The sequence below is a fragment of the Cystoisospora suis genome, assembly GCF_002600585.1.
Source record: "Cystoisospora suis strain Wien I chromosome Unknown contig_6532, whole genome shotgun sequence".
NCBI classification, from domain to species: Eukaryota; Apicomplexa; class Conoidasida; order Eucoccidiorida; family Sarcocystidae; genus Cystoisospora; species Cystoisospora suis.
In genome coordinates, this window is record NW_027159319.1 from 7,091 (window position 1) to 17,734 (window position 10,644).

General features: G+C 54.5%; 2 protein-coding genes across 2 annotated transcripts; one reads left to right on the forward strand and one right to left on the reverse strand.

The window, feature by feature from the left end:
- The first annotated feature begins 364 nt into the window (after positions 1 to 364).
- On the forward strand, positions 365 to 5,501 carry CSUI_010010 (gins complex subunit psf3). The gene is made up of 5 exons (XM_068070117.1): positions 365 to 2,026; positions 2,741 to 2,836; positions 3,422 to 3,615; positions 4,226 to 4,368; positions 5,255 to 5,501. Exons 1-5 carry the CDS (start codon positions 1,427 to 1,429, stop codon positions 5,308 to 5,310), a joined length of 1,089 nt encoding a protein of 362 aa, XP_067917906.1. The 5' UTR covers positions 365 to 1,426; the 3' UTR covers positions 5,311 to 5,501.
- A 943-nt stretch (positions 5,502 to 6,444) lies between these two features.
- On the reverse strand, positions 6,445 to 10,178 carry CSUI_010011 (PfMNL-2 CISD1 family iron-sulfur protein). The gene is made up of 5 exons (XM_068070118.1): positions 9,592 to 10,178; positions 8,991 to 9,074; positions 8,055 to 8,114; positions 7,315 to 7,485; positions 6,445 to 6,718 (listed from the first exon to the last, which is right to left on the reverse strand). Exons 1-5 carry the CDS (start codon positions 9,668 to 9,670, stop codon positions 6,690 to 6,692), a joined length of 423 nt encoding a protein of 140 aa, XP_067917907.1. The 5' UTR covers positions 9,671 to 10,178; the 3' UTR covers positions 6,445 to 6,689.
- Between the last annotated feature and the right edge of the window lie 466 nt (positions 10,179 to 10,644).

A 10,644-nucleotide genomic window follows, 5' to 3' on the forward strand; every position in this document is an offset into this window, starting at 1 on the left:
AAGGCTCTGGTGCTGCTCGCGACGCAGCAGTTTTTGCGGAGGACGCAGTTGAGTTGAATAGTTGCGATGCGTGGGCTGTACCATCGTTGTCTTTGCAGTCTCCGCAAACGGTTCGGGCGAGCCGGAGCCACCGTGGATGCCGCGTGGTGTGCTCCCTGGATGGGGCTTGATAAGCGTCTTGGTACTTGCAACGGCGTCAACTGCTCCGGGGGCTCTTACCCAACTAACACGGTGTTAGAAGCCGAGCCGTCTCTGAAGGGCGCTGCAAGCAGAGCAGCATCCGCGACCGGAAACTAGTAAGCTCTTCTGATCCGGCTTCTCGTCAGCTTGTTCAGGTGTACAACATTCGCTAACGAGACCCACCCTTCACAGGCAGTCCGAACGCACACGAAACGGGTCGGACCAGTCGATCGGGAAACAGCCACTGACGACTTGCAAATTCTGCGCATCCCGCGACTCCCCGGTAGACAAAAGCTCCCGGGCAGCTTGCGCCAGCGGCGACTGTAAAGGATCTCTCATTAGGGAAAAGAATCACGCCAGGGTCGCACGTTGGAACCCACTGCGGCTTCATCGGTGCGCGCCGAACACTTGAATCGGTATCGTCGACGAAGGAAGAGCTCAGCTAAAGCCGTCCTGTTTCTCGGTGCTGGGTCAGTACCGGAGACACCTCTTTATACGGGGGCTACAGAAATCGTCTTCAGCTCCGCATTGTTGTGGCTCCAATACCTATTCAAGCTTTCTCGTGAGAAAACAGACAATGTTTTCTCCGGACCGCTTGCTCGTCAGCAAGACCTCTCTGCTAACGGACTCGTTACATCAGATAGCCGGGTTCCTGTTGCCGACTTTTCCCAAGGCTACTGGCAGGCCTGTCCCCGTAGGCCGAGAGTTTCCTCGGTGGCTATGTGAAATATAGCTTCCCTTTCGGAGAGTGGACGCATTCGACTGGTTGATGTCTGCATCTGCTGCCACCTGCAGAGAGTTATTGATCTTGCATCTCTTCGCGCCCTAATTAGTGTACTTCGGCATGCACATGATAGCTTTTCTTACATTTTTTCGGTGGTGTCCGCTTCTGTCCCAGCTGAGAGCTTGCTCCACCGTCTCCGCTTTTAGCGTCAGCATTTCGACTTCTAGTTGGTGTCTGCACTCTCCCATGACGTCGGTGTACTCACGCTCTTCGCATCTTCACTTTTGGTAGCTACAGAACTCCCAACCGTCCTGAAGTACATCGCTGCCTCTCTCGAATGTTCTCGGTGCCGCTTCCTCTTCGTTAGCCTCGCACCAACTTCAGTTTTTTCGTCCAAGGTGGGCACCGCCCAACTCTGTCTTGCCTCGGTGCGATGTGAGTGTTTGTAATACTCGTCAGGGGCCGCACCACTCGTCTCCCCTGAAGTGGCAAGCTCGGCATTTCCCGTACCTGCGGCTTGACATGCTTGGAGTTCCACTGGACGCGATGTCTTTTTTCGATCCCTTCCTGCGAGACGGGGACTCCCCTACACGGGACGCTGCTTCCGGCCCCGCCGCACTGACCATGAGATCGCCCAATGAGCTAAGCTCATCTTCTGCTTCTTCATCTGGTCTGAAAGAAAAAGAAGCTGCGAACAGTGGGGACAGCTTGGACGAGTCGCTTTCGGACCAGTTCGATCTGAAGGCATTTCATCTACACCGGCGTGACCGGGGGAGTTTCGGGACTGCGCCTCGGACTGAGGAGGACCACACGGCATCAGACCATGAAAACACTGAGAGCTTAGGGCCCGGTGACAGCGGATCCGTGTCCGCGGCACAGTTTGGAGCTCGGTATCCGAGACAGGAGGGAGTTTCAAGAGGAGAACGAATGCATGCTCCTCGGCTGGAGGAGGACGATGGAGGGATTCTGGCTTCAACAGCTTCCTCATCGGGGAAGAACGAGACACAACATAGTGGAGAGGGAGAAGTAGGACCGTGTCCGAATACTGGTGTAGCTGGTCCATCAAGGGAAGCGCTGGAGCAGGAGGCTCGAAGAGAGCCCTTCAGATTCATTGATTTTGAGGTAGGATGGGAAGGATGAGCAAGTTTTCCCGGCAGCACATCTGAGCTAGAAGGCGGCAGTCTGAAAAAAAAGGTCAACACACACTCGTCGGCGAACCTACCTGGACGGTGGGCATCGACTGACAGCCGAGCGTAAACTTCTCTCGGGAAAAGGGCCAGCAAGTAGTCGCCGAAGGCGGTTTGTCTCCCCAGATGTGCGACGAAGGAACGAGTGGGATCAAAAAGCAAGCTTAGACGCAGGCGTTGGTAGCGTGCTCTCGATGGAGCTGGACTGGTGAACTATGTGCAGGGTAAAAAGGAGCTTTGTGAGCGGTTCAGTCTCCCTGAACTGGAAAGTCGGGGTGTCAGAGGGCCCGGCTCGGTTCACTTCGCTTCGCCATCTGTCACGGATTTTGTGGGCTCCAGAAGAGTAGCACGAGGGATTTCTGTTTTCGTTCTGAACGGTTGACCGGCGGCACCTGCAGGCAGCTCGAGCATTGTCTGTAAGCGTTCGCTCAACCCCTGTCAGCTTTTCAAGTCTTGCACTGCAAAGCAAACGGGATTCAAATGTCCTGAGTAAAGACAAGGGCGCCGGCTTTTTTGAGGAACACCACGCCTGCTTTGACCTGCTGTCTGCGTCCGGCCATTTGTGCTCGGCTGTTTTTTCAGCGGCAGGGTGTTTTCAGTTGTGATTGGGCGGCCACGGAGCTGTTTTTCCCCATGATCTTGTGTACAGGTCGTCCCGTGTTCGCCTGTTGAGGACCTACCGCGCCTCGCTTTTCTCTGCCCAAGCGCAGAGGCCGAAGTTCAGAACAAAATGCGACCTGACCTTGTGAGCGCGGAAGAACGTGCTTTGACTCGTCGAGAGGGCGCTAGCCTCATAGGGGCCTCGCTGCGGGCATGGTAGATCGCATTGCTTTTTCTGCCTGGCATTGACGTTGTCGGGTTGAAACTTTTTGCAGTGGTTCTCTACAGTCGGGACACGGAAAAGGGAATGAATTTATCACTCGAGACCCCAACACCTTCATCAAGTTGCGGGCACAGTATCTGGCTTCTGTAGTTCTTCTCACCCTGGGATTGTCGCTTCCTTAGCTCCTTTATAGCACACTTTTCATTACACTTGTAGGGTAATTTACCCCATTCACCTCTGCGGTGCCCCATCTCTGTTGCGGGCGCTGGGTGTGTATTTGTAGATACCAGCATTTCCAGCCTGCGGATCTCATATCTCAGTGTATTCGGGTCTGCTTTGTCGTGAAGCTTTTTGTAGTCCTTTCCTTGAAGGTTCCTGTTTTGGGGCAAGGGCGAGCAGCAGCTCCAGGGAAAGCGAACTCTGCGGGAGGGTTAAACTCGCGGATGTGAGAGAATCTGTTTCACTGACTTCACACATTTGCATTGCTTGCGGTTTTCCCGCTTTCAGCTGAGACCGTCGGATTCACTGCAACTGCCGCTGTACCAAGCAGAGCTTTTATTGAACCATGGCAAGGCGAAAGTCAAGTTTCCATCCTTCTATGAACCCGGCATCATCGGTTCTTTAACGATTGACCCTCTCGCAGTGAACCTGGCAAGCCACTCCCTCTTCTATTTTGAACTTGGCTTATACCTCTGTAAAATGTACGCCGTCCGACCCAGACTCCTGGATCGACAAGGGTTGTGGAAAACATCGGGCCCGCACCGAAGGCAGCTGAGGTGTGATTTTGTTACATGGTGCACGGCTAAGTCATGTGGTCATGCGCAGGTCATGAAGTGTGTGTGCTTCTTCGTGACGTCTGTGCGCGCCCAGCCACACCTCGCCACTGCGACTGTGGTGATTGGGTGTTCGCGGTCTCGTCTGCTTCTCCTGTTGAGTAGCGCCGCCGTTTTTCGCTTACGTCTGCTCGCACTCAACCTTCTTCCGGAGTTCGCTTCGTCCTGTTTACGACCGCGTGTCGGCCGGTTGACGGACAGGATCGAGAAATGCCGGAGAGTAGACCTGCCTCGAAGAAAAAGGCGGAGAGTGAGAGTCCTGGGAAAAAGGAATTTACATAAGCGTGTAGCGTAGGAGGCAGACATCCGATACGTCGTGCCGCCGGTCGGTTCTAAAGCTACGTGGCCTCCTTTGTGGTATATTCCTCCCCTGAGGTGTCATGCCTTGGTGGTTCGTCGCGGTCTATCGGACTGTTGTGTGTTGCGCTTCCGTATTTGTTAATTATTCGATTTGCCCTGTTACTGTTTGGTGTCACAGGCTCCCAGCGTATGAATGGCCTGTCCAGCACCTCCAGGAGATTTTGCGGAATGCATGGCATCGGCGCAGGATACACATCATAACCAATTATATAGCGCTTAAGAAGGACTTCGTTGACGGACTCACCTTCTCAGAAAATTGCAGTGAGAATCCGTTTCTATGTTCCACAGGCAGGTGACCGATTCTTATAGGAGATGACTAGCGACCAGTTTTCTGTTACATGTGGAGGGACTGGAAACGTAAATTTGTCTCTACCAGACCTATGTCCTGAGAAACTGCAACGCGAAACACGCCGGCTTTTGAGCAGTTAGGTTGCTTGCCGTACGCTGGCATGCACTACTTCTGGTTTCCAGATGTGATGTAACGGAGTGCGAGTTTGGTGTTCGGCGAGGGCATCCCCGTTACTCTTCTCGCGATCAAGCGTTTGCCGTGCGTCTTTATTCTCTGGGTGTCTACGTGGCAAGCTTCAATGACTGCGTTTGTATCATCGACGTATGTATGCGAATAGATAATATATATATATATCTACGCTGTCGGCGGGGCTGGAGAATTGTTTCGCCTTTTTGAACCGGGGACCCCATCTGGGCCTGCCCGGTCCTTTGCCCGGGCAACGCGGGGCCTGTGCGTACATCACTTGTGTTTTCCAGCAAGAGGTTGTTGCAAGGTGTAGCAGAGTTTCAAGTCTGATTGGTGCGCGTAGCGCCAGCTGGTCGGGTCCTCCCGTTGTACTTGCCAGACCGCCGAACTGCGTGTCTTGCGAGATTCGATCTGCCTTACAGAATGCTTGTTCGCCAAGGGCAGACATAACTTCAGGGATCCTGGGTTTGACGTAAACGACCGAGCCATGTGCATTGGGACGGGACACGGAACAGAGTTGGTTAGTGGTCTGTTCCAGTGTGGGCGCGCCCCTCAGCCAGCACGCAACGAGGCACGCTGCCGTTCTCTAGCGTAGTTGACCGTCAGCCGCCTTTCACTGCCTTCTGAACCAAGATATCAGTTGTTTGGATTCTTTGTGTTCTTTGTTTTTAGCGCTGAACGAGCTGAGAGAAGGCGAGACAGGCCCCTGTGGCCCATTCGGCTCGTAACTGCATTGGCGACAAGCTCCTGCTCCCGGGTTTTCAGCATCCGCTTTCCGAGATGTCTGGGCGATTCATAAGACGCTACATTCGATTCTGTCTCGTCTGCCACACTGAAATCGTTGTTTCATGGTCATTCCTCAGTCGCCGACTTTGCTAGGCTGGTACAATATACTTGCGCGCGAGCGCTGTTCACGGGAACAGGATCAGTTTCGTCGCTGGTGGCGTAGATCTGTTTCTTCAGAAAAGTATTGCGAGGACGGCCAGTGCCGTTCTTGAGTGCTCCACGCGTGTGTGGCGTACCTGTCGTGTACGTGCTGGCTCCATGATACAGTTACGTTTGGGCAGAGGTCGCGGACCTGTGGTCCACCCCGTGTGGCTGTGTCGGACAAGAAACAGGTCGGACGTGCGCGACAGCCCGGAGGTTACACGTCCCCCGGTCCCACTTTATCACAGGCTTCACAATAGTCCGGCTTCCCGGGAATTCATTTTCCCCGCATAGCCTCCTACATGTTATTGCCGGTGTACAGCGGTAGACGGGAGCAACTATCCCCGAAACCAGCGCTGTTGACCGCACCCTGAAAGTCTATGAGGACGCCAAACAGATGTTCAGACGGGAGGCCGTCATCGACCACCGGACGCTGAACAAAAATTGGCGTAGTCTACGGGTGCAAGCTTTCCGTACCCATCAGCCCGAAAGGCCCGCCCGCTCACGGCGGGGTATGCTTGTGAGAAATGGAGTCTACAAAGAGTGCGAGGCAACGACGTCTCCTTCCGGTCATCGACACCAGCCACTTTTTTCCTCAGAACAGGGCGACTGCGTACGCGACATCCCCGCTGACTGCTCACTGCACCGTGGTTAGAGCCACTCCAGTCGGCTTGCTGTTTGGTGGCACTCGCATGCGCGACTGCGAACTGCCTTCATGACTATCGTGACAGACACTCCACATCGTTTCAACGCACGAGCTATCAATCCGTAACCCAACGCTGCTGTGCGCGTGCGACACAAAGGCACTTCAGCAGCGCGTTGACTGCGGAGTTCCCCAGAAATGCAATACGCCCGCATAGGGATAGTACGAGCAGTCAAAGACATTAACTCCTTTGGGGGTGTGGCGGAAAACAAGTTGATCAGCCTTTCTTATCCATTGTCTTTTTCCGGTGACGGCTGCAAGGGAGTGAGACAGATGTACAAATCAACAGGCGTTATACAGGCAAACGCTGCCATCACTGGCGCAGAAGACGCCAGTAACGGTTACAGTGAAACCCGAACGGTAAGGCAATCTCCGCGCACAGCCTTGAACTCAAAAGAGCGCTTCTGACTTTCTGTCCCCTTGCCACAAGAAGAGTGTCTGGAGTTGACCTTCCTCCACGGGGCTCATCAGCCGTGTTTAAACCAAGCCGATAAAGTGGGCGCCACCTGAGAAGGATGTGCAAACACCGCAGTCGGCAAAGGGTATGAGGCTTGTACTGTTTCGTTTTTTGTACCTTACGTCCGCTGCGCCGGCGTGCCAGGGCACCGCGAAATTGCATACACACCGCGTGAGAGACAGGCCCACCCGCCTCTGCAGTGTCCGACAATCCACATGGCGGTCAGAGGTGTGCGGGCCACTCGACTCTGGAACCGTACACCTATGTCTATGCGCAAGTGTACGTAAGCAGAAAGCAAACTGGACTTCCCAGACGGCCCATGCCGGCGCGCAGCGTGCTCCCGCCTGACCGCTCACTGCGCCTCTTACAATGGAAGACCTGGGTGGGGGCGGGGGTTACGGAAAATTTCCCGCGTCAAACAGAGCTCGCAGGCACCCGTACAGCGGCGCGGATAACTGACTAGATTCGGCAGTATTTTCCGTGTTCTCTAGGGATACTCAAGCACTAGACAGTGCAAAGACAGACACCTACGCCTGACCACCAAAGTATTTGAGAAGGCCCGCAGCACCTGACCAACGGGCTCCAAACCTGATGCAACTGCTCGACGGCGCCCCCCGGATGTAATCTCCCACTTTCAAAGCTTACCCCCGATCACAGAGGCAGCCAAGCCGCCGACCAAAGCGACAGGAGCAGTATAATCACGGCTGTTCTTCACAGTCTGCACGCGGAGGAGGGGTTCTTCCCAGTCTTCACAGCGTCTGAAAGCGCTGACAGGTGTCAGCGGCAACCCTCGCTGAATTTCCAGCATTGCAGGACCTGAGCCGACGATAAGAAACACAGAATCCCAAGCGTCTCTCAGTCACTATAACAAAACAACACGTACGGGCAGTTTGCACAGACGGACCAAACCTTTACTGAGGTTCAGCTAGAGTGCATTGCCTTGCAGACCGCCGTTCGTGTTCGCGTCCTTCGTACGCAACGGTCTCTTGGCGCTCGGAGGGATGTAGTTTCTCTAGATCAGGGCGTACCCCACCTCCTTCCCTTTCTTTCTGGAAGGGTCCCACCCCTCTTCCTTCCCTAAAATGGGGCAGGCCTGCACCCAAGTTATGTTAGGCTCGTAAAGGTGGCTCGGTTGTGCTTTGCAGCTCAGACCCACGAACCTTGTGTCCGTAGAGGTTGCTAGCCTGCCATCGAGAACTAATTCATAGTCTCACATCCCCTGCAGAAACTACGCGGCGGCAGCTGCCTGCACCATACCGTGGCGTCTGAAGTGGAAGTTGTGGTTTCGAAGTCGCGTGAGTCAACTTAGGGCCCCTAGTCATCAGAAGCCCCTGCACAGGCAGAGAAGAAACTGTTGGATATCTGGATCAACAATCATGACTAACCGACGTTGATGCCCTGCTTCTGTAACCTTTGGTGGAGATTATCACAGAACGGAAACTTCGCTGCAGGCAGGAACACAGATTCCGAGGCAAGCTTCCTTTGACTCTGTGCAACCTTCGATGTAAGATTTAGCTATACGCAACATATACAAAGAAAAACGGCATGCAGCTCATCCCAGTAGTCGTCTGACTCAGCTAAACAAACTCCTCAAAGCAGACCTCGCCGGGATACTAAAGTTTCCATCCCCTGAGGTACTCAGAATGGGAAACGCGACTGGGGTACTAGTGTGAGCGGGCGAGGCAATCGACTGCACACAATGCGCAACTTTTTCGTAGCGACCACGAGTTCGCAGTTGGTCCACCCACCAACCAACGGATAAGAAAGAAGTCGGTTCACGCGAGGGCCCCGCGCGCACAAGATTTCATACTTCCGTACGGTGACTCGGGGAGCAGCATCTGTGACAGCCCCACAGTCACTCAACTAACTAAACAGTCGCGTGTCCCCTTCAGACAGACGGAGGCGGCTCGATCCTCCACCTCGGCACTGCCCTACTTATAATGTGCGTGTACTGGTTGGCCCACACGAAGACAACAGTTTTGCACAGGAAAAATGCAAAAAGCCCGACCATGCCATCAAGCATAATTTCGCCTACCACATCTCTTCAANNTTGAAGAGATGTGGTAGGCGAAACTAGATCAGAAATCTCCCCGCTCACACTTGACAGATAGCTAGCGGTGACCGGGACAATCTGTCGGGACAAGAAGACTCGTAGTTTCCATCAGAAGTCCGTGACGGGATGCGTGGCAGGTGCCCGCGTCCCAGCAGAATCGAAGGCCTCAGCCCAGAGTACTGCGAAGGTCCCCAAACAAAGGCCGGGGCAGATACGAGTGTCGCACGCATGGGAACCGAGGTAGGGGGACTAGCGGAGGAGGACTCACTGGACTTCCAGCATCGGCAGACGGAAAACTTTTTGGCCTTGTTTGTTGGCGGCAGAACGATTTCCGTATGGACCGCGGGTAAGTCTGCAATTCATGGAAGCACACGCACTGCCTACAAGACAGTGAAAGCAGCCATTGTCTCGCCAGTCGACACGGACGAGTCCTCGGAAACAGGTGACTTGGCCTCTCTTCACCGGCAAACCATCAAGCACACACACGAGTGTGTGTGCTTGGCACAGGCTAGGGGGGGCTAGTCGCGTTCGTGGTCCGGCCTCCTCTCCGTAGAAGCACAAGCTAAAACTCGTGCACGAACTACGAGCATCCGTTTTATTGACAGTGGGACCGCAGACGCTGTCCGTAGGCTACGGCTGAGGCACGCGCTGATGGAGCTCTCGGAACGTACTGGAAGGCTGGACCAACCTCAGATACGGAATCCACGCTAGTCCTTGAGCGCGCGTATGCAAATGCACGTACGGACGCAGCCAAACGCCCGCCTGGTCCTATGTGCAATGGACGCACATTACGGGGGAAGTCTAGTAACGGCTATCCGCATGTAGGCCATCAAACGGAAGTTGTGAACTGCTGCTATTTGCTTCCTCACTCTTTGTGTTCAAGTTCTCTCCTGCCCTTCTTAGGAGTTCTGACCCGGGCTTGGCCGCTTTTGGACACTGGCCTCCCATGACGGCGGTGAACGTGAGGTGAAGCAGGCGGAGTAGTGAAAACGACGCTGACAACAGGCAGCACGGGGGTCAGAGAAGGCAATACGCTACGACGACCCAAGCAGCTAGACGAGTGGGAAACGCGAACGTGTACAGTGACCGGGGAAGCCGTTGAGAGAATCGGCAAGACTACTGTGACCGGAGGAGCTCGGCCCGAGGCACAGCAAGTTTGCTATAACCAAACAGCCACTCGGGAAAACGTTGGTGACGAAGAATGGCGTATAATCGCCAGCTCCAGACCTCCTCACTGCAGGTGACGCAACCACCGTTCGAAGAGTTGAGACCCAGCGAACGCAGTCACACACAGACCCATCGAAAAGTCCCGGGGCGGCGCAGTCTACACGAATCGTGGAGGAATGACGTCATTACGGCCGTGTAAGAAGAAGCCCGACTTTTTTACCGCGTCTGCTTCTATGCGGCGGCGTTCCTGGTTAGCCGAGGTTTGCCCCGAGAGTGCGACACGGAGAAGTATAACAGCCGTGGTGATTGGTAGAACACGAAAAGACGCTAATGGGCCGCGGCTTCCTCACTACTCGAATACCAGCTCCGCATGCGAAGAGCATCTCCGTCGGCCGCCATCGGCTGGGAGCGCCTGCGGGACACGCGGAGACTTACAAGTCTGGTTTTGGTTCAGTGGGTCGAAGGCCGGCTTTTTCTTATTTTGTGCTCTCCGAGGACGCGCGTTCTTGTTACAGTTCATAGCTTCGGTAGCTGGGTATGTCAATCGATTCCCCGGGTTACTGCGTCAGCCCGAATGGTACATATACAGCACCACAGAGGAATATGGTAAGTGTAAGAGCTGCCTCAGCAACTCAAAAAATTCATATATGTGTTTCTCTCACGGAAGCACAACACATGTCACAGCTACCGACAGAGACGCGCAGTAGTCGGTTCATCCGCGATCGTTCACTGCAGGGCACTCGATATGCGGCACG